The 24,146-nt window shown below is 39.4% G+C and overlaps 2 protein-coding genes across 3 annotated transcripts in view; one reads left to right on the forward strand and one right to left on the reverse strand.

Annotated features, from left to right (window-relative positions):
• Positions 1–735: 735 nt before the first annotated feature.
• MFAP3 (microfibril associated protein 3) lies at positions 736–18,097 on the reverse strand. The gene is made up of 3 exons (XM_037044845.1): positions 18,078–18,097; positions 7,494–7,969; positions 736–4,142 (listed from the first exon to the last, which is right to left on the reverse strand). Exons 2-3 carry the CDS (start codon positions 7,786–7,788, stop codon positions 3,349–3,351), a joined length of 1,089 nt encoding a protein of 362 aa, XP_036900740.1. The 5' UTR covers positions 7,789–7,969; positions 18,078–18,097; the 3' UTR covers positions 736–3,348.
• A 56-nt stretch (positions 18,098–18,153) lies between these two features.
• FAM114A2 (family with sequence similarity 114 member A2) overlaps positions 18,154–24,146 on the forward strand; it is a 31,681-nt gene continuing 25,688 nt past the window's right edge. The window contains exons 1-4 of one of the 2 annotated variants that reach the window (XM_037044842.1): positions 18,154–18,208; positions 21,714–21,955; positions 22,289–22,388; positions 22,778–22,870. In XM_037044842.1, the coding sequence (XP_036900737.1) occupies positions 21,728–21,955; positions 22,289–22,388; positions 22,778–22,870 (421 nt within the window). In that variant the 5' untranslated portion in view covers positions 18,154–18,208; positions 21,714–21,727. Of the gene's footprint in view, positions 18,230–21,713; positions 21,956–22,288; positions 22,389–22,777; positions 22,871–24,146 lie in introns of both variants that reach the window. The other variant, XM_037044844.1, reaches the window with a different exon arrangement.

Genomic DNA, 24,146 nt, shown 5'->3' on the forward strand with positions numbered 1-24,146 from the left:
GACATCAGACAAATAGAATATAATACATTAAACATTTAATATTTTACATTCAACTGTGACTTTAAAAAAGGACAAAATTTTAATGCATCCATTAAAATGGTAACCATTTAAATAGCATCTGAACCATACTAAATAATACTCATTTACCTTTATGAAATGTGTTGAGAGCCTACAAGTTTTTGTATACGGCTGAGCATTTTCAGCTTTACTGGCCCAGAAGAGAAAGGACTGTGTTCTCTAACTGGTGATGTGGGAAATGTGGTACATTTGTGTACCGCATAGCTGCTGGTGTGTGGAGACAAGGCTAGCACCCACGAGTGGCTGGACTCTTTCTGGGAAATAAGCATGCCGTGCTCCCACGCCACTCTGGGACACAGAAGACCATGTCTGATCTGGGGTGAGACTACATGCAGGGCGTGGTGAGGGCTGTACCAAGGGCTTCACTGAGGCTGAAGGGCTGAAGGGCTGAAGGGCTGAAGGGAAAGCAGTGCGCTTTGATTTTCAAATACATGTTAAGTGAAGCAAAGAAGCCAAAGGCCTTCTCATAACCATTCCAGGTCAGTAACTCCTGAGATGTTTATAACAAAGAAGCTGGTAGGAAATATAGATGCTCACTGGGCCGGACCTAAGACTTAACCTATCACAACAGATGCAGCTTTGAGATCAGCTTATCAGCTCAAAAGATGCCTGTCTGCTTTCAGCTGGTAAAAAAATGTATAAAAATGCTTATGTGTCTATTTTTGGTGAATTTATTTCACAAAGCCACCATTTCATAAAGACAAGTTTCATTAAATACAAGATGAAATTTATAAATGAGATAAATATTTCAAATACATTTTATTGAGTAAAGGCCTGTCCACTAACTATAAAATCCAATAAGACAAAAGTATATTTATACCAGTTATCATCAAAAGACTTTTAGACTATAGTTTAAGTTGAAAAGGTTAAAGATTTTACAAAAACACATGACTATTACTTATAATGAAGAGTATTTGATTAGATACAGAAAACATTAGTAAGTGCGATTTCCTTTCTCTTGAAAACTAGCTTTAGAAATACCAACTCTGATTAAATTTTGACCTGCTTTAATTCTTTATTGATGATAAAATAACCTGGAATAGTCAAAGGAATCCAGTTTGGCCACCAAATTAAGTCACCATTATGTTTCTAAAATAATTTATCCAAGATATACTGAAATAGCCTGTACTTAATTATTATATGATAGTGTAAATTGACAGGCTTTTCAATGTTTCCTGCATTTTTACAAAGCCCTGATTCCCACAACTTTGCGTTAAATAAGGTCTACCTTAGGGTTCCAAACACTCACGTCCACTATGAAGACACGTTGGGCAAATCCATTCTCTTTAACGTGATAGTTACATTCCAAGAAATGAGCCCAGAAATGCTGCATCGGGGTAGGACTGGGGATGCTATCCGAAGAGCTAAGGAAAGTTCAGGACATAGATCACAAACAAGGGATTTTAAAAAGTTTCCATTTTTCAAGAGAAACATTCTGGGAGGGGAAACATGTTCTCTAAGCTGGGGAATGTTCCAGAGCCCTTGCTCTCATAGCCAAGAGCATGAAAGTGGTTTTCCTTAGAGAAATACAGGTCTAGGAGCCAAGGCAAGCTTTGGCTAAATGGCTAAATGACTGGTAGCTTTTGTTTGGCTCTGAAGGTTTCCATGGGAACAGCCTGAGAGACAGAAAAGGCAGCATTATCATATTTATCTATAATGCTACCTGATAAAACTGCCCATCGATTCATTTGTGCTCTCCAGAACAGATGTATTATTTCTGATAAGCCTAGACAAAGGGAAGAATGAGTTCTGTCTGGTCACACTTTGAATTTCCTCCCTTCCTCTATTTGAAACCTTAAATTAAAATCCTGATAAAACCTCCTGCGAACATTTCCCACAGGACCCCCTCATTTAAGCAATGCTTCAATGATCAGGAGCCAAATGAAGAAACGTGAAGTACCAAATGGAGCTCCACTGCCAAGTTCTTAAACTTAAATGACACCAAGCTTCCTGTAGCTAAAGGAATTATTCTGAAGAGTATCGACAACTCCATTATACCAGATCTCAGCCAGGCAAGAAATAGTGTCTTAAAGTGTTTATTACAAACAGTTGAATCAGGTGGCACCACCCATAATTTTTCCCCCTCTTTATGTCTCGATCATTTGTATGTATGTGTATATAAATACCTATGAATCCATATCTAATAATATATTTAATACAGTAACATACACTATACACCAGTATTAAATCTTATTTCAGGTTAGTGCTTCCCAGAATGGCCGCAAGAACCTTAACTCAATTCTTTATCTGAAGTACAAAAATGAAACCCTCCACAACAATAAAATACAACCAAAACAAGGTAAGGAGGCATGCATGCAACCTTTAGCACCGTATTTAAGACAGAGGGCGAATCCAGTACTTTTAGAAAGGGAAAGCCTGAGAAATTCTCTTAACAGGAATGTGAAAACCCATGATTTACCAGAGACAGATGATTTGACATGGTTTCTTATTCTAAAAGCAGAGAATACTATTCCTTAGAAACAAATGGCTCACTTTTGGAGATCAGTTGAGAAATCACTGTCAGCTCAGTGACACCTCAATAAGTTGAAAAGTTAGAATATATCCCCCAAAGGACCAATTTACTCATGGAAAGTAGTTTACTAATGAGTAGTTAGCTTCCTAGTAACTATAACATAGACATGGACTACACTGAAGAGATCCAACCCAGCACATGCAATTGCACACTCCACAAGGCAACATGATGGGAGGACACCCACATCTTCATGCACTGTGGCACTGGTACAGAAGTCTACACCACAGAGGAAAGTCTCAGCTTGGCCCTTTCCATAAAGGGGGACTGAAAGTCCAGGGAAGGACTTACTCAGAGACGTGCTAGAGATTTCAGTGGATTCAAGGTGATGGGTAAGAAGTTGTAAGGCTAGAAACCCCTATAGGTATTATTTAATGCAAATACCTCATCTTATTAGTAGAAAAACTGCGGCTTCAAGATACGTGTCAGCCCTAAACCAACGGATGAACCATGATCAGAGAAGCCATGGAACTCTCAGTGCAGCACTTTTCCCATTACATTGACCTCTGAGGCTCCTTTCAATTTTCACATGCATCATCTACTCAAGCTTGAGGAAAATGAATGGGAAATATCAGACAGGAAAGTGCTGCTTTTTTAACAAAGATTTTGGCAATAATGCACCTTCTGATGTGCTTAGTTGGAATGAGGGGAAAACCCTAGTTATATTTTGTTAAAAATGTTATTTCCTGCATGAAACAGGTTCCTGTTCTGAGAGCAGATTTTGCAGGCACGGGGAGAGCTCAGAGCTGGCAGTTTTCATATACCCCATCTTTGTAGTTAGAGTTCAACTCGGCAGATCCCGTATCATCAGGGGGGCTGAAGTGACTGCTGTCTTGAGAATCTGTACCAATGCTTTTCGTCTCTGACTGAAGGTGGACAGAAACCTGAACTGCTATCTCCTGGCCTTGTTCATTCAGAGAACCGTCATCCGAATCTCCTCCTGGTGAGTTGCTCCGCCCCATCTCTGGGTTAATGACATAGATGCCACCTTGAGCGTTCAAGGCAGGTCTTTCTTTAATTCTTTCTCCTATGTCATCAGGGTCATCCATTCGCACAGCCTCAAACATCTCCTCAACAAAGGCCCTGCAGTTTAGAATAAGTGGTGGGAGAGGGACGCTTCGTGCCAGTTCTTCTATGTAACGCGCAAACTCCATGGTCTTAAATTGTGTGACTTTGGCGAGCTCCAGGGTCTTGGCGGAGGTGATGATGGGGATGCGTTTTGCAATCTCAAAGGCCTTCTGCAGTTTCTCGGCCCCTTCAGTTCTGAAGAACTCATTGATAGCCTTTTCGGTCTTACGAAGATGGCTGCTCATCATGCAGAGCCGTGTAACATTCAAGATGAGAGTGATGGTGAAGGCAATCAGGCAAACAATCATGTAGTACACACTCATGTCTCCTGAGGTGAAGATGACACGCAGGGTGACAGAGTAGGAGGCACGGATTGGAGAGGTGACCAAACATGTATAGAGCCCTCGGTCATCAAAGGCTATGTTGGTGATATTCAGGAAGTTATCAGAAACCAACCATTTTCCACCTGGTAACCCAACAGAAATAAAAAAGATTACAGCATAAAGATCATTACCACTTAATATGCCAACTGGCTTATCAATATTCCTTTTCTTCACAAAAGTACTTGAACTCATCTGTTAGGTCCTGCTGTTTGTGCAAATTATGTAACAAACGGCAGACAGTTATGTCCAGGGTCAGAATTTAAATAGCCTGGAACTTAAAAAGGGAATGAAGATCTTTCTTCTTGACAGTAATGATTATCATGGCTACCTTTTCACTGCTAAACCCAACCAGCCTTTTAGGGAGACAGTTACGTCTACATAACACTAAATGAGTAATCTTAAAAAAATGTTTCTATTTATACAGGCATACCTCGGAGATACTGGGGGTTCACTTCCAGGCCACCTCTATAAAGCGAGTATTGTAACAAAGCCAGTCCTAATCATTTTGCTGGTTGAGGTCATGCCTTTAATATGCAAAAAACCCTAAAACATATGTGAAGCACAACAGAGCACAGTGCAATAAAATGAGGTGTGCCTGCATGTGTGTCTACATCAGTGTCTACCTACCCATTTTCATATACTAGAAGAATATGCCTCAGAAATATAAAACAGTGGCCATTTCTGGATGGGTTATGAGTAATTTTTATTATTTTCTTTTAATTTAACTGTGCTTATTTTAGATAATGAACTTATATAACGGACAAAATTGTCTTTTAAAAAATCCTACCAATTTAATGAATTTGTTTAATTACTAATTGGCTAAAGGAGCATGCTTTGAACTCCTTAATTTGTTTTGTTAGAAAAAGTTTGTTGATGATATCATCTTGATTTTCTGGCATGAGTAATCGATGCACAGGCCCAAAGACATGTCTCACAAGTCAGGGTAAGTGAGCAGCTTGCTAAAAGAATAAAGTTGCCTTTAAGATGCCTGGGCTTCTGTTTTTAACCTAAAACATGCCACTTCTCTTCCATATATGAAGGGATTTCATTCAGGAAACACGTGTACAAAACTATAAAAGGATATGAAAAGCAAAGGATACTGACCTTGACTCAATAGCCTTTAATAACCTGGTTCTCCTTGCATGATTCTTACTCTCATGTTTGCAGTAAATTTTCAGCATATTCTGTATATTCAGCATATTCTGCTTTGACTATAACAGTCGTTCAAAGCTGGGATCGATGGGCTAATCTCGGGTGTAGGTGTGACTACAGACGGTGTCCCAGAGGAGGCTAGGTGACTGCTTCTTGAGCACCACCTGAATCCTAATCTTCTAGATCTTTTTAATCCCCAAGATCCTATACTTCTAAATTATTTTAGTGGCACATTTCTTAGTAAGCACTTTGGATTTTGCTTATGGTTTTCATCATCAACATTTATGTAAATTCTATAGTTATATTTAAGAGCCATCACTTCACCCACATAAAAGGAGGAGGAAAATATGTAGCTATAACTAAAGCAATTATTCCTCAAGAGCCTATCTTTTGAACTTGGAGCTATGAAAAAGATACCCCAGGAATCAAAGATATGATGAACTACATAGACTCCACTCACCAGTTACTGTGCTATGACCGCAATCGAAACTCTCCAGCTCACTTGCTGACAATAGCTCAAGCTTTATGAACCTCATACTAGACCGGCAAGCTCTTTAAACTCCTCTCACTTGAGATTCATAAAACTTAATACAATTTTCTAGAGCTGCTGCTGAAAGCATCAATGACAAATGTTAGTTTAGTGGTTTTCCAAGTAAAGGGAAAATAGGAAAGTAAAACTGCCATTCCAATCGGCTGGTCTCAACCTAACCTAAGCTTTGTTTAGGCAGTCAGTCTGTAATAGTCACATTAACTAAATAATTCAAATCTCAGTGGTATTTGGTCAGGACCTTACAGCCTGAAGGCGGTAAGAGTCCAGTTCGGTGAGTCCAAATGTGGAACCGCAAATCAGGTTCCAAACACACATTCTGGACATCACTCTAGAGATTCTGATTTCATAGGTTTATATTCTTAAGAAGCTGGTTAAACATGCATTGCTCTTTCTAACAACTCAAACACTTCAAATCCCCTGGTGACCGGTTACTCAGTTTGTAGACATTTAAAATGTTTAGTATACACTTTATTTTATTTTATTTCTTTAAAATATATTTTATTGACTATACCATTACAGTTGTTCTATTCCCCCCTTCATTCCCCTCCACCCATACACTCCCTCCCCCACCATTCTCCCCCCCTTAGTTTATAACCACGTGTCTCAAGTTCTTTAGATTCTATATTTCCCCCACTATTCTTGCCTCCCCTATCTATTTTCTACCTACTGTCTATGTATACACTTTAGAAGGAAACACCACCTGTCTCCTTTTCTGTTTTTCACTCTACTGTGAATAACCAAATATCTTTTATATTCCAAGAGATTAGACTCTTTCTAGCAAGAAAGATAAGGGGCCTTTTCCAAAAGTGAACCTTGTAAAAATCCCAGATTTAATCTTTATCCTAATGATTTTTCATTAGGATATTAGGATATTAGGATATTTCATTAGGAGATTTCTTTCTGACATATTTTAACCCAAGTTGTATTTTAAAAAAATCTTTCTAATAGAAAACTAATTGAGGAAACACTCTGCTGATTAAGATGTGTTCACAGATCCACAAAGAGCAAAATCAAAAACCTGTCAAAAAGTAGACCTTGGTCACATTGTGACAACGTTTGTGTGATTTTTTAAGATGGAGATACAAAAAAAATGCAAGAGAAATTCTCCTGTTTTCGAGTAAATTAAGTGCATGGAAAGGAAAAGATGAGCTAGAAGGGATTACAGCGCTCCTCTGTAGCGGGCTTCCAATTCCCAGAGGGACTGGAAGCTTTTGCACAGATCTATAGTCATAAAAAAAACAACTCTAAAATCCTGGATTTCCTCTAACATTTTTAGTAACTAATTTCTGAGCAAAAACGTGTTTACAGATTTACTTAAGTCTAGCCCAAATCCTTCTTGCTGCACTCCCACAGGGCCACCACACTGTCCGTCCACATCAGAGTCTAGGTGAATGGTCCCTGGGAGCCCTGCACTGCGGGGCCTGCCCGGCTGCTGGCAGCAGCCCTGACGGAGTCCACCTCCAAGGAAGAGGAAACCAACTCCCCAAGAGGAGAGAAAGTGGTTCACTGTCATCATATGAACACCTTTTAAATGTATAACTATTCCTTACTTTGTTAGTTATAATTAATTGGCTTTTTCTGATAGGTATCATGCTCTGGGCCTTTCAAAAGTTTTAACTATTCACCCTGGTACCTCACCTTTGAGATTTCTCGTTGTATATGCCATAAAACTAAGAAGAAAGAAGTAACAGGAAATGAGTAACCTTGATTAATTATACCCTGGCATAGTTACCTCTGCCTCTGTCATCCAGCTGCTGTCCTTTCGAGTTGAACCAATGGACATCTTCATAGTGCTCGACTTCGAGAAGACACTCAATTGAAACGCTAGCTCCCTCTTTGGCTATGACGACATCATCACCCGTGTGGGAGTCTGCTGAGAGTTCAAAGCTTAGAGGAAATGATATATTGGAAGAACTATGATTTGCTCCTGGTGGGTCTATGTGGTTGAAGCCTACATCTTCCAAAACAAAAGCAACTGGCATAGTAACACTCACCACTAAAGTGAATAAACAACAATGTGGCTTCATGGGAAAATGGGAGACAATCTTGTTTAGATTTGGAGACAGCTTCTATACTGTAACAAGAGTACAATGGGTAATTTATTGCTTGATATTGGAGTTTTCCAAAAAAGTGGTAGATCCAAATGGATTTTGAAGTCTTCCACTTTGAAATGGATCTTGAAGATTAAACATGTGAGTGAAGACCAACCTAAAAGAAAGTCAGATATAAAGTTTAACCGACTAAGACTCATAATGGGGCAAAACTTTAGGTTCAATGAATGAAGAGATGTAAAATTGATGAGAATAATCAGTGCCAACATCAGGGAGTGAGCACAATAGAGAGAACACTCCCTAAAAACCTCACACAGAGACAGTGGAAAGAACACTGAGCTGGGAGATGGCAGCCCTAGACCTGGTCCTGCAGACTGGCTGTACAACCTTGGCATGTAGCTGGGCTGGTTTTCTCATCAGTTATACGGGACTGGAAAAAACAATTTTTAAATATTCTTCTAGTTCTGAAAACCTATGATTCTATTTCACTCTGACAAATTCCAGGGAGCCAATGAAGGCTAAAATATTTAGTCTAATGATCTTTTATTTCAACCTGTACCACCTGTTATTGTATCAATAATATAAATCAACTGGTATATCATAATCATTACCATGGAGCTCAAAATCTGAGTAGCTCAAGTACATAGACATATTAGATATAAATAATGCAGAGACAGTTGAGGTAGTTCTTTTGATTTAATATTAGAAAGAAAATTGCACTATTCTATATATATAAATATACATATACTGACTTCTGAGGTAAAACACTTGGGCAAGAATGTTAGACAAAATAATTTTCCTTTAATAGTTTCTTCAATATCAAGAGACAAAATATAGTACATTTAAGTTTGTAAGAATACCAAATTTCTAGCTCAAAGTCTGCAAAATTAGCTAAGAGAGGAATTGACATCTTAAAGAACTTGTTGGTAGAAATGCAAATGTAAGCCACAGGGAATGATTACCAAACAAATTTAGAAGAAGAGTAAAATACTGCGAATAAAAAGAAAAATGGTACCCCAGTCTAAGAGTTCATGTGATGGTGGTCATTGGCCTGGTAATTTGACTCCCCTTTTAAATCACTGTCTCTTGAAGAAAAATTTCACCTTTTATTTCTGTAAAATATGGGATGAAACAACTAGTTTTATTTCTTACAAAGGCCCAAAATAATTAGTTTTGGAAATGACATTTACTCCCCTTTATACTTTCACGAAGGCTTCTTATTCATGTAACATAAAAAGCAACGGATCATTGTATTTTGCCATAAACTCCTCAAACTCTGAATCACAATAAGCTATAACTGTCGTTTAATTTTCATTAGCCATTGAAAGGATGGTTGAATGATGAAAAGAATTTTCTGTATCTTTCAAATTTAAGAACTAATATTTAGAGTAAAACAAACAAACTTCAGACTTTGTTGTACATAATAGGTGGACACACGCACATACTTCCATTTCCTCCCCACACCCCACTGAAATGACGCAAAGGAAGCAAGGCGTTTGGGCCCAGGCGCTCCCCGGGACTTTGATGAGGTGTCCCTTTCATGCATTTTTTGCTACATCCATGTACCAAGTTATTATGCATGCTTTAAAAAAAACCAACCCATATTTCACTTTCATACATTTATTTTAGAAGTCTGTATCACGTCTGCACATAAAGTAACTGTACACATAAACACGATGAAAACAAAGCAGTGTTATTAACTTTCAGAGATATTGCCATCTGCTGAAGGCTCTGAGCTGGAGGCCTGTGCTCTTTGTAGTGAAAAGAAACACGAAAACAAATAAAACAAGTAAACCCCCCAAACTCCACTATAGTGTAATACCACAGTGTTTCTTATCCTGCCATTTCCTTCCCCCACACTTCTGCCCACCACTGAGTTTAGAACCACTATTTTAGACCGAAGGTATGCATTTTTCTTCTACTCAATAATGTCTATATGTACAACCTACTGTACCACAGACACTGTCTCTGCCTTCATGGAGCTCAGTCTGCAAGAGGACACAGACACTAACTACAGACATACAAAGTATACTAAATGCTACCCAAGGAAAAGCATAGGATGTGACAGGAGCACCCAACATGGTACACTAACCTCATTGCAGAAAGCCTCCCTGAGAAAGTGAGATGTGCAACAGGACTGAGGGAGAAACAACATTCGAGAATGGAAGAGAAGTGTTCTAGGTAAAAGGACAGGGGACAGGGCAAAACAGAAGGGTCCCTGGTTAGGAGGTGGTCAGGAATAAGAGTTACAAGTTGCGGTAAGGAGAGGTGGTGACCAGAGAGTGCTGGATCGGATTCCTGAATCTGGAGGGGAACAGTCTGCGCCAACAGCAAAATTGGAGGTGGACTTTGGGAACTGGACTGGGAAGCTGAAGTGAGTGAAGAAGATAACTTTTCCAAGATGAAGAGGCCACAGTGAGAGGCTCAAGAGTGGGGTAGACGCATGAATGGTGAAATCCCCCCAGATCAAGGCAGCGAGCGTAGAAGACACTGGAAATAGAAGAAATGGGCTCCCCTACCCTGAGATGCAGGAAATTCTGGGGAATGAATGGTCTCCACAGGAGAGGGCTTCCGGCAAGCAGCGTCCTGGCCGTGTCGCCGCTGTGCGGAACCCCTTCTTCAGGCAGCCTCCGAGCCTCCTCTCACGGCTGGGCTCTTCCTCCCACGTGGATGCAGTGCACACCTGGATCCAGGATGGTTCCAGACCCCTGTAGCCCTCACCATTACACTACATTCCTGGCTCTAGTACACGCGGCTCTGTATTGCTACGCAGTCTACGGCATCTCACTTGTGAGTCCTGTGAGCACAGGGACTACAATTTTTATTGCTACACTGCATAACTAGCACACGCTCAGTAAATAGCTACTGATGGAGATTAGTTTAAACTTGATAAAGTAGGTGACAAATCTTTGTAAATCGAAGAATGCTATGCAACAGGGATCATAGTTACTCAAACTGACAGGCATTTATAGTGTTTATATTTTCTGACACAAAAGAGACAATGCTGCCCTGGCTGGTGTAGCTCAGTAGATTGAGCGCGGGCCTGCGAACCAGAGGATCGCGGTTCGATTCCCAGTCAGGGCACATGCCTGGGTTGTAGTCCAGTTCCCTGCAGGCCAACTCCCAGCAGGGGACGCACAAAAGGCAACCATACATTGATGTTTCTCTCCCTCTCTCCTTCCCCTGTAAAGATAAATAAATAAATAAAATCTTAAAACTATGAGGTTGGCTAAGATCTCAGAATTTAAAAAAAAAAAAAAAAAGAGACAATGCTGACAATCTCAAAAGAACTTAAGGGTGTAATGCCTAAAGAAATTCCTTGAACCAGCCACCAAAGTCTCATTTACTATCTTGTTCTAGAAGATGACAGTGGGAATAAAAGGTTACCAAGTGTAGAGCTTCCAAACCAGGTTGAATATCACAATCATCTACAGAATAAAAACCACTGGGTTCAGACCTTGGAATTCAGGGTTTTTAATTAGCTCCCTGAGTGATTCCAAGGCAGAGTGTCCATGAATGGCACCCAGAGACCACTAATATACTTGCTTATCTCCTCTACGACAGCCCTGTCTAATGGTGCTCCAGACTGGGTGAATACCTCCAATACGACACGGCTATCATTTGCTTGCCATTTTGGAGTTGATCACCCTGGAACATCATAATTGCAGGCCTCTGATAAAGGCAGGGTAGCAGAGAAGTTCAAAGTACAGACTCTGGAGCCAGATTTCCTGGATTCCAATCTGGCTCCAATTTTAACAGCCTTGTAACTTTTGTTAATGACAAGAATCTCTCTGTGCCCCAGTCCCCTCATCTTTAAAGTAGGGGAAATAACAGTATGTATTCTCATAGGACTATTGCGAGGTCTGAATGGAGACAGTATATATAAAACAGAGTCTAGCAATAGTAATCACAGAATAAACTCTAGTTATTATTGTTAGTGGTCCTTTGAGATATTGCACTAAATTCTACACCTTACAGCAAAACTATTACTTAAGTTAGATATAACACTTTTATTCAGAATACTGCCAACCATTTAAAAATCTTAGGGGGTAGGGTAAAATTCCATTACATAATTCCAACCTTTAATTTTAAATTTCGTATTTTTCTTCTTCTTACTGAAAATAAATACTTCACAAAACCATGGATCAAACAGGCATTGTAAACCATGCTTGGACTCCAACCACATATAAGCTAACATTGTTTTCACACGTCCTGAGTTTGGGGCGGAAAACCTTCGGTGTGATTTACCTAGCCCATGCTTCCCTTTTTTGAACCCTGCCTTCTCAGGCCCAGGAGAAAGCCAACCCACTGGCTGACTAAACTCATTAAAACCTTTTTTCCTGGAATTAGGAATAGAGACACCACGGGTTAGGGCTTTTTGAAAAACAGAAGGAATATAGGGGGCCGAGGCAGTCAGGTTTGGGCCACACATACAGAGAGCAGCAGAGAGAAAGGACCACAGGGAGGGAGAAGGGAGAGAGCCGGTGGTAGAGAGGAGCAGAGAGGAAGAGAAAGAGAGACTCGCACGTGCAGTTCTGGCTCCTGACAAAATTCGACTTCCTGGTTTCAATAAGACTGATTTTCTCTTCCTAAAGAAACAAGCATCTTTATTCAACTTTATTCAAAATGAAGACCATGAAAGTAAAGGGAATGTGCAAACAAGAAGGGAAGGGAAGACATGGCTAGAAAGGAGAAAAAAGATGGTGTTCAGCAAAAGGGACTAGGCTGTGCTGGGGCTGGCAGGCAGCCCTCCCTGCCTCCCCACACACTGGGGAGGCACACAAGCTGCTCACGCCGTCAAGATTTCAGGTCCTGTGCTGCGCAGACATAGCCATGTGCCTCTATGAGAAATTTAGAGAAAACTGTACGACAGGGTCTAGAAAGTACTATGAAGACCCTTAAACTGATCTTAGGTCCAAGGTGGCAGAAGTACCTGGGCCACTAATTCAGGCCAGGAGGGGGAGTGACAGGTAGCACACTATTCTTATATGGCCAGCCAGTAAAGATGGGCCCAGTCTGGGCCCGGTCTGCTTCATACTCATACCATGGGCATCCTGAACACAAAGGACTTCTAGTCTGAGCTACTAAAAGACACAACCCATTGGAGATAAGAGGCTATTTGACAGTTGGGAGGGAAAACACTGGCTAAGACATGTGCATGTTCAAAGTGACAGAAGCAGACAAGAGAGTAAAGCAACAAATCACACTGATCAGGATACCCTTGACTTATCTCCTTATACTAAATTTCCTTTTACTTAAGTTCGTGTGAACTGGTTTCTGCTATCAGCAACAAAAACTACATTGATTAAAACCATTCTACTCATTCTAGAGTAATGATTTTAAAACAGCTTAGTATTGCCAGGGGCTCATCATACACAAGACAAAGTCCTGGGTTTGCAAAAGGAAGCTGGGGTGAAGCAGGATACTGTCCCAGACCCTCGAGAACTGACCAACTAGCCTGGAGGGAGAAACAGCTATGTACAAGACAGTGTGAGATGTAGTGAGAGAAGTATAATTGCGCTGTGTATGCAAAAGGTAAAGAACTTGAATTTACTTGTAAGTTTGGAACTTCCCAGATATCATGCCTGCTATTCTCAATGCAGCAGCTGACATTTGGAGGCTAAGAAGAAAGAGTTCAGAAAGGAAAATCAAAGTGCAACCTTCCTGCAAACAGTTAAAAGGGGCTATGCTATGCTTGTGGATGAAGTTACTTGGCAGAATTTTTTACTACCTTGCTTCAGCATGAATAACAGAAAAGTGTAATGCTCAAATTTATTCCAACGCCTTTTTCATTTTTTAAGTGTAGTAAAACATAAGCTTTTCTAAGTTCATGAATAATCAGAAATGTAAATTTTACCCTACAAAACCATTCTGAATATTGGTTATATCATTAAAAAAAAAGAAAGAAGAGTGTCTAAACTGTCATCCCTAGCAGATTGCCTTGTTGCTGTTCCTGCCAACTTCTATGAAATATTTGCATTCTGTTCCAATTCTCAACAGCAGTAAATAAGGAAGTAATGTGGCTGATTTCCGTTTTTGTGGCTCAAGATTAAGTTGGCTGAGGAAATGGCTGTTTGCAGAAATAGTTCTGGGATAACTCAAAGGGAGGAAAACACTGAGGCCCAGATGGTACTGGCTTTTGCTCCAAGTATACTGGGATATTAATGCTCCATTCTCCATAACTAAATGTGTTCTAGGCTGTATTTACAGCTCATCTGCTCTTCTCTGCCGGCATTGTTACACTGGAAAAATGGAGAGGTTCCTCTCTCTGCCACACAAATGGTCAGGGTGGCATCCTGAATTGGCAAAGGGGGGAAAGCAAAGGAAGATCCAATTTTGTTAGCAGATTGTTGGCATTCCTCTATTCTTTGCAAAGAACAAACATAAAGCTGTTTGTTCAGTGAAGCATTTACATGCTTACAGTGAAGCATTTTATAGGAACCTGTAACATAAAAGGGTAAGATTTAAAAAGAAATCACCAGTTTGAGGGCCACTTTCTAAAAAGTTTCTGATTAAAATGGCTCGTGTTCCCAGTGGCATCTTGGAGCCGGCACATACCTCCTTACGGGCACTTTGGCACTCTGCTCTGACTGTGACATATTTTCGGGCACACTGAGAAACACCTTCTACGTTTATTGGAGCTTTGTTTTAAACCCAGGAGTATTTGTTATACTTACAAGTTTTATCCTTTTTGCCATGAGCTGAAGCTACTAGATGCAAAAGACAAAAACACTGATATAACAAGTTTGACTTATGATCTCCTTATTCATTTTTCTCTGAAGCTTGAAAAAATTCCCCAATATCTAAAACTCAGTATAACTGATAACAACAGATACTATATTTAGCCAAAAGCCCAAGAAGCAATAAAATTCACTGTAACTAAAACAGACCTCCTCACTCCCATCCTCAGATCTACTTGTCCAGCATATACATAGCTTGAATTATAGTTACACAATAGAATTCTTCCAGTTTTGCAAGGTCAAAGTTATGGGATCACTACAGCTTGGTGGTTAGAAGCACTGGAATTAAGAGTGCCTGATTCCACCACTAGGTAAAGTGGTGGGCTTGAGAGGCCTTAGTTTTCACAGCTACTGAATCAGGTTATTAATAGTAAGTACCTCATAGGGTAATTGTGAGCTACTCTATGAGGTGAACTAATGTGGGTACATTACAAACACATGTTATTGTTATTATTAGTCCAACTCCTAGATGTTTTTCAATTAAGTCCTATGTCCCTAACCCAGGTCATAGAAATTCTATCTTACCTGGATATCATACGATCCTTTTAATTTCCAAATGACTCTCCTTAACTCCAACTATACCCCTTGGATGTCTCAAACACTGCTCTCTCAGAATTGGCCCCAAACACAAATCCAAGAAAGTCAGTGATTTCAAAACCATTGGAGATTTTCCATTGCCTACGAGGTAAGTTTCAAATTCTAGCCTGGCATGCGTAATTCTATTCCTCTATCCAGGAACAGAGTCAGGTGGCAGAATAGAAGTTGCTAGACAGAGCCCAACAGTGCCTGCATGAACAATAATTGCTTCTTAAAGGAATACATAGATTTAGAAGTCAAGTCTGGCCTTTACTTATGCCTGTCACTAATTAGCCATGATTTCCAGTGGTCTTAGTTTCCTTATCTTGAGGCTGATTATCATTTTCATTCCTTTCTTGGTTTAAATCCTGAAATCTTCCCACCTTCCCTGACTGGCTTGGCCTTAACTACACTTGTTTTACTCTCTCTTTTGTCCAAATAACTTTTCACCCCAAGTTCTGGTTACAGTTGTTCTTTTGCTTAAAGCTTCCTGCCACTCCAGACCAATATCCTGTGAAAATTTGATCCTCTCTACAATAGCCAACTGAAATTTCACCTTATTCAAAAGCCTTTCACTTAAACTCTCATCTCTACCCTCTTAATTTCGGGTGGATTTCTTTTGTTGTTAGTCCCCTAGCCCACTGAAAGTACTTGATTCTAAGACTTACCACTTTCTTTCTTCTATCAGTTATCTATCCATCTAAAAACTGTAGGCTTAGATGACACCGTTAAAAACCTCAGTCCTTGGCAAAGGATTGGATTCACACAATTCAAACAATTTGAATTTAGAGACTTGGCAATTTGGTAGTCAGAAAGGTACTTGGTACAAACTTCTCACTGACTTTCCAGAGCCTCAGACTCTGGAAACTGTTAATGGAGAGATGTGAAGATATGAAAATACAGTTAGTATTTTTTAAAAACTTTAGTGGACAGAAAACTCTAGGAAGAATTTTATCTATAATTTTTCTCAAACTGCAATTAATTCTTGGATCGCTTACATCAAATTAATCTGGGGTGCTTGTTAAGGATACAGATTTTTTGGCTTCACTCAGACTTACTGATTTGGCTATTCTATAATGGGGGCCTGGGCATCAGCACTTCATATTGCATATAATTTTAACGATTTTCAAGTCAAGTTTATAATTCTTCTGTTGCAACAATATTGTAATTTGGTGATTCTCAAAGTGTCATACCTTGTCTGGGGGTGGTTTCCCTGAGACTTTTTATTTATTCATTTATTCTTTAAAAAAGATTTTATTTTTAGAGAGAGGGGAAGGGAGGGAGAGGAACATCGATCGGTTGTGTCTCAACAGGGAACCAAACCCACAACTCAGACATGTGCCCTGACAGAAAATCACACCGGCACCCTTTTGCTTTGTGGGATGATACCCAACCAACCAAGCCACACTGCTCAGGGCTCCATGACACTTGTTAAATATGATTTTTCAAAACAATTTTCATAATAATACTAGCACATTATTTGCCTTTTTCACTCTCTTTCTCACACAGTATGTTGCAATTTTCCACAAGCTACATGACGGGTAATAGTCACAATGAATGCAGGAGATGTGAGAATCTAGCTGTTTTCTATTAAGCCAGATATTAAAAAGACTTATAAAAATGTGAAACAATGGCTTTCTTTTAGGAAGTGACAATTTTATATACAGACATTAAAATCATGATTCTTAAGCCATGAAATGTAGTTGAAAAGACTTGGGTTCTGAAAAGGCCAAGTCCCTCCACCCCAATGGGACGGTTTTTCAGGACTGTACAAGGAAGCTGTCTGTAATGCCTTTCTTCCTGGCTGTCAATCCGGTTTCATGCATTCACACTGCTGGGAGTTGATTCCCAGGCGGGGTCAGTTGTAAACTTAGCAGTAAGTCAGAGCATGTCATTTCTCTGCATACAAACCTTCAATTGTTCTTTTTTCTTTTTTTATTTAATTCTTGCTCAAGTACAGTTTTCTGTCTTATATTCCCAGCCCTGCCCCCCCAGTGGCCCCCGCCTTAGTTATTGTCCATGTGTCCTTTATACTTGTTCATGTGAGTCCATCCTCTTTTCCCCTGTGATTCTCAAACCTTCAATTGTTTTTCATTGCTTTCTAAATAAAAGCCAAAATCTTTGTCCTGGCTCATAGACCCTACAAGATTTGGCCTGTTTCAGTCTCTGGCTGCATCTTCCTCTTTTTGCTTTAGTCATAGTGGCCATTCTTCTTTTTCTTGACCTCGCTAAGTTTATTTCCACCAAAAGGCCTTTGCATTTGCTATTTCTTCTGCCTTGGGTGCTCTTCTCCAGACGTCCATAAGGCTTATTCCCTCACTTTGTTCTATCACTTTATCCTGTTTAATTTTCTTTAAAGCCTTCGCTACCCTCTTATAAATGATTTTTATTTTTATTATTTTTTTCAATTATAGTTTACATTCAATAGTATTTTGTATTAGTTTAAGATGTACAGCCTAATGGTTAGACAATCATATACTTCACAAAGTGTCCCCCCCCAATATTTCCAGTATCCATCTGGCACCATACAGTTATTCCAATATTATGGACTATATTCCCTACAGCTGTGCATGCATCCCCACGGCTATTTTGTAACTACCAATTCATACTTCGTAATCCCTTCATCTCTTTCACTCAATCCCCGTCCGCCCTCCTCTGTTTTCTGTTTCAGGATCGGCCTCTACACTAGAATGTCGAGCACTCGAGAGCAGGGCTACTGGCGGCTCTAAACCAGTGTGTCTGTCCCAAGCGCCCAGGGTACTTTCTGGCCGGTAGCGCTGGAAAGGTAAATGTGGGATGGTCAACTCCTGCAGCTCAAGCCACGCCTTCGGAAAAAACCCGCGGACACCCTAACTCCCTTTCACGTCTTACCCCAGCTCCCCGCTCTGAACTCTAGCCTAGGGAACCCAGCAACTCCCAGGCAGTGACCCCAACCGAACCTCCACTCACCAGTACGGCACCGAGCCTCTTCCGGCCGGAGCGGCTTGACCCGGAAGTGCCCTGGACTAGGCGCGGCCTCCTCCGGGCGGAAAGAATGCTTCCGGGGTAGTAGGAGCAGCTCGTCGGCAACTGTGGCGGCGGTGAGGGTGGCAGCAGCTTGGGTGCGGGGCTTCCAGGGAGGAGGCTGGTCGGGTACGGGGTCTCGGAGCCGCCTTTCCGCCGTCCAGTTTTCGGGGGAGGGAGACGAAGCGGTCTGGGGCTAGGCGGCGGACGCTAAGGCTGCGGAAGCGCTTCGGTTAGTGAAGCGCTGCATTTGTATTAGGAAAACTCGACCTGAACAAGACATTGTCAACTTAGCGCTTATTTACACTAGACTTGTTTTTGTATGTGGGAAGACGTGAGAGCGCATATTGTCCCTCTAGAGACAGCTTATTAATAACGATACTAATCATGTGAACAACCACAGGTACTGACAGTAGCTGACCCAGCCTGTGTTCCAAGCCCCTCACGTACATCGTGCCATTGAATATTTATATGAACCCTGCAAATAGCTATTATGGCACTGTTCCTGGTCGCATTTTGCAAACGAGGAAACGGAGAGGCAGATAGGTGAAGTAACTTCCTCACAATCGCTGCAGTTCAGAGTCGGCAGGAAGTCGCTCTAACTCCAGAGCCCGTGCTCTTGGTTACTAAGCTAAACCTCTTTACATTCTGGTAGCTGCGTGGCTGGAAGTTCTCCAAGAAAATGGGTGTGTGTGTGTGTTCAGTGTATACATTTTTCCTTTTTTAAAAAATGACTAAGCCATTTAGTTTTGCTTGTAAGGTCCCAGTTCTTGGGGTCTCTCCTCCATTTAGGAAAATAACACACTACAGAATACTTGGAAAACTTAACAAAAACATTAAATAGTGCCAATCCATGTACTCGGTATTTATTCCTCTCCCCACCATTCCTGCTAGATTATGAATCCATTGAGAATAGGGGTGGTGCAAGCCATCTAATAAGGAATAAACAGCCAGCACGACAAAAACTCTTCCCACCTAGCTCAAAAGTCTAGCATATTCTAGATGTTCATTAAATCTTTGTTACACAAATGAAAGAATAGTGATAACCAGTGTTTAGTATTCTAGAATGTGCCCTTCCAGTCTTATAAAATTGTAGAAATTATTTATGTAGTATGTATACTATGTATACTATGTGTAATATGCTGTATTTAATATATATATAGGTATTACTGTGTGTTTAGAGAGAGCATAAGGAGAGTGAAAATGTAGTTAAAAAGTGCATATTCAACTACATAAAATATTAATTAAATTTTATGCCAGAACTGTGTAGTCTTTCCTTTTAGGCACTTGAAGTAAATGGGACAGAGATTGTATCTTTATTTCTCAGTCTCCAGAGCTTGGTACCTAGTAGGCACTCAACAAATGTTTATAAGTGAATGAATGAATGAAGGAGTATTACAGACTTTGTTTATATGTCTACAGGTAATTGTATCTAGATTATTTTTTCCTATGTGTTTTGGGAATTATAAAGTATGTATATCATATAGCCATATGACCTAGGATCCGTGGTGTTTTATAAAAATCTTTCTGGCTTGTGCTTTCCTACCATTCTCCTCCCTGCTGTATTTGCCACTGCTGACATCTGTCCCTATTCCATGCTGTCAGACCTCAGGCCTTTGAGCGTTCCCATGTGTTGTTTCACACCCTCAAATTCTCTCATTGACCTCTTCATCTGTCAAAATCCTAAGTGCTTTTTAAAGCAGGTGTTGCAAGATCAGATGCCTATAGGGGCTAATCAGGTAAATAGGTTGATTTGGGTGGAGATTATTTGTAAACAAAGTTTGAGTTTTAGATGTTAGCAGTTAATATTTGCAAATGTTTAAGTCCTGTGCGGCCAAATAAAACCATCTGCAGGTTGGCTTTGACATTAAAAAATCCTTGTTTGTGGCCAGTATTCTGTTTATTTCAGATATGTTGTCTATGAATATTATTCCTTGTTTCTCGCAGACTTCTTTCTCTGTATTTTAGCATTTTGTGTATACCTCAATTATAGTACTCCTTCCAAGATGCCTTAATTGTTAACACACCTCTCTTTTATAGTGCATTAGGAATATTTTTATGGCATGGATTGTATCTAATTCTGCACTTAGTATATAGTAGTACAATATCTGTGCTTATACATACATAAGGACTCATTGTGTGTGTATGTAGGTATGTATGTATGTGATACATTTATTTCTTCTCTGGTGATAATTTGGGTGTCCTGCAAACTAGCATCTGCTCTTTATAAAAATACCGATAGTGTGTTGGCTTTACTTACCAAGGAGCTATACTTCTGGAAAGAATTTAATTGGTTAACATTGTTATTCAGTTGCTGGTCTGATGTAAATCATATCTGATGGAATGATTAATGACTAAAACCATTTTTTAAAATGTCAGTATAAAAGGAAAAATTGATCAATTGGACCTCATTAAAATTAAAACATTTTGCTTTGTGAAAGACCCATTAAAGAGGATGAAAAGATAAGCTACAAACTGGGATGAAATATTTGCAAACCTCATATCTGACAAAAGACTTGAATGTAGAATATAAAAAGAGCTCTTATAATTCCACAGTAAAAGATAAAATCCAATTAGAAAATGAGCAAAAGATACAAATAAATATTTCACTGAAGAATATGTACAGGTGGCAAATGAGCACATGTAAAGATGTTCGGTACTATTTAGCAACTAGAGAAATGCAACTTAAAGCCACAGTGAGATATCATTACACACCTATTAGAATGGCTCAAGTGAAAAATAATACCACCAAATGCTGGAAAGAGTATAGAGAAACTTGATCACTAATACATTACTGGCGAGAATGCTATTTTGGAAAAGAGTGTGACAGTTTCTTAAAAAATTGAATAAGTACCAGTGATGGTGCTCTTGGTCATTTGTTCCAGAGAAATGAAAGCTTATGTTTTCATAAAAAGTTGTCCATGAATGTTCATAGCTGTTTTATTTGTAATAGTCCCAAACTGGAACAGCTCTGATATTCTTCAACAGTTAAATGGTGAAACAAACTGAGGTACAACCATACCGAGGAATAATACTACTCAGCAATAAAAAGGAGAAGCTATTAGCACAACAACTTCGATGAATCTTGAGGGTCCTATACTAAGTGAAAAAAGGTGATCTCAAAAAGTTACATACTCTATGATTGCATTTATATAACATCTTGAAATGACAAAATTATAGAGATGAACAGACTAGTGGTTGTCATAAGATAGGAAGAGGATGAGATGTAGCTATAAAAGAATAACCCGAGGGATCCTTGTGATTGAATGTTTCTGTATCCCGACTGGTGATGATCACAGAAATATATATGTGATATCTTTTTGTAGAACTGATTACACATGCACAAAGTGAACTGTTGAAATCTGAGTAAGGTTGGCAGATTATCAATATCCTGGTTGTGATATTATACTATAATTATACAAATTGTTACCATTGGGGGAAACTGGGTGAAGGGTATGTCAGGTTTCTCTATTATTTCTTAAACTTGCACGTGAATCTGTGATAATCTCAAAATAAAAGTTTAAAAATAACATGCAGAAAAGCCTATATAATTAGTTTTTTCTTGGGCCTTTATTTTACCAGGTGATGACCTAATCATGTCAGATAAAGATGATATTGAGACTCCAGTGGTGACTGAAGCAGTCCCCAGCCTTGAAGATGGGAACTCTGAACCAGCCGAGAATTCTGAGTCTGTTGACCAAAGTATCAAGCCAGAGAGTAAACCAGAACCTGTAGTTTCTACTAGGAAGAGACCAGAGTCCAAACCTTCCAGTGACCTTGAAACTTCTGTTCTTCCTGTTCAAGCACCACAGGCTACAGGCAAAGTAGAGTGTCTGTTAAAAATTGAGATTAAAAATGATAGGGTTAAAAATAATTTGGAATCAATGTCAATTTAGGACTGTACCTATTTTTTCCTTTTATAACCATAAAACAATATTCTTAGTTTCATAAATGAGTAATTGTCTTTGCTGTGTGGTACTTACATGCAGGTTACATATATCTGTCAATCTAACAATGTATTTCTTTAGCCAAATAATATGTATTTATTTGTCCATACTTTTGGCCAGTAATTAGATGCTTTGTGTATAGACTCTTATTTTCCTCTAATTTTTTAATTTTCTTTTGCCTTTTGTTTTTCTGGCTACTGGGAAAAATAGGAGACTGTTTCTGAAGATGTACCCCAGACTGGATGGGGCTATTGGGGCAGCTGGGGCAAGTCCTTACTTTCCTCAGCCTCCGCTACAGTAGCCACAGTAGGTAAGGTTGTCAGTTATTTTATTAATTTTTATGTATATTTTGCTGTAGATCTGTGTTAAAAGTGATTTTATTTATTTCTCTTTTATGTTTACTTTATGTTTTAGGATGCATTAGTAATGAGTATTACAGCCACTAGAATTTGCAGCATTTTCTCCTTACAAGGTTGATGTTTAGGACTTGTTAATATAAAACTATTCTTTGGTGACAATTAATTATTTTTTTTTCTTTTCGTAAGGATACATTTTCCAAAATTATGTAAGATCAAAATAGCATGTTCCTGTGGCTGTAATAAAATTAAAAATCTATGGGTTTGACTTTTGGTTTGTTCAGATTTGGTGACTAATAGCAAGTAATATTGAAATATAAAATGTTACCATTTTTCTCATTAGGACAAGGTATTACGAATGTCATTGAGAAGGCAGAGATTTCCCTTGGAATCCCTCCTCCCAGTGAAATTTCTAGTGAGGTCCAACATGCAACAGGTCAGTATATGGAAACATGAAGACCTAGAATTATGTATTAAAATGGAAAGGTTGACCTCATTTTTTAATAGAAAACTATTGACTGTCCAATATATTCAGGGCACGATAGGACTGGTAAGAAGGGGCAATTGGAATCTTTGGCTGATAGAAGTCTATGTCGTTTCACCACTCATGTATCACTTCACTTTTTTTTATCTGTGAAATGGGATGAGATATATTTCAAAGGATTTTTATAAACCTTAAATAAATAAGGCCATGAACGTAGCATGTAAAAATTGGCCATTATATTGCTTGCCACAATTAGAGTTTAGTAAGAGTTAGCTGAATTTGAAACTATCGTACAAAAAATATTTTAATGTGTTAATTTTGGGGGTGTATTTTTTGTGCTTGGACTTTTATGAAGGTGAAATGTAATTTTGGAGGCCTGCCTTGATAAGTAGAAACCTCTTAAGCCTAAAGGACAGAGTTATAACCAGGGATCAGGAAGGTCTTGCATCACAGAATAGAAAGCTTTTTCAGGGCCTGAGTCTTCTTTCTTCATACCTCAGGGGCTTTATTATCTCCCGTTATTGTTTTTTTCTGCTCATCTCTGTCATTTTTCTTTCTAATCACTGACTTTTTGTGCTTGTTGTCCCCCACTCCAGCTTTATATTGAGTCCTAATATAAGTACCCATCAGGTACTGTTTGGTATCAGTTATTTCCATTTTTAAATTCCCAGGAGAGAGAATTATATTAACCTAAACTTGGTGCACATGCCCTTGCAAGGTCAACTCTGGTTACAAAACAAGATCCCGTTACATAACATGACCGTAAAGGACTACATGAATGAATTGGCAACAGTGTTGTTAGTGTTAATCTGCATCAGACTACTTTGGCTGCAAGGAACAGAATATGTGACCAAAAGTCAGTTTATTTTTCTCACAAGAACTTCAGAAATAGGCTGTTCCAGAGTTAGTGGCTCATTGATGGCAGAGTTCTACATTGGATTCTCTGCAATTTTCCTTGTCTCTTTATGATTGCCATATAATACTGCAGCTCCAAGTACAGTGTTCTAATGCACCTGTGCTCAAAGTCAGGAAGTTAGTGGATGCCATTTATCCTTCCTTTGAAGAAGAAAAGTTTTCCCAGCAGCCCCCAGCATATTTCTCAGATTTCATTGGCTGTAACAGGATCTTGTGTTCTTGCTATAGCAGCAAGAGGTGCTGGGAGAGTGAGTTTTGGTCATAATAATAAATCTCCATATCAGGAGGTAGGCTTAGCAGGCAAAGAAAAGGA

The sequence above is a fragment of the Sturnira hondurensis genome, unplaced genomic scaffold, assembly GCF_014824575.4.
Source record: "Sturnira hondurensis isolate 20B ecotype Veracruz unplaced genomic scaffold, ASM1482457v3 Scaffold0004152, whole genome shotgun sequence".
NCBI classification, from domain to species: Eukaryota; Metazoa; Chordata; class Mammalia; order Chiroptera; family Phyllostomidae; genus Sturnira; species Sturnira hondurensis.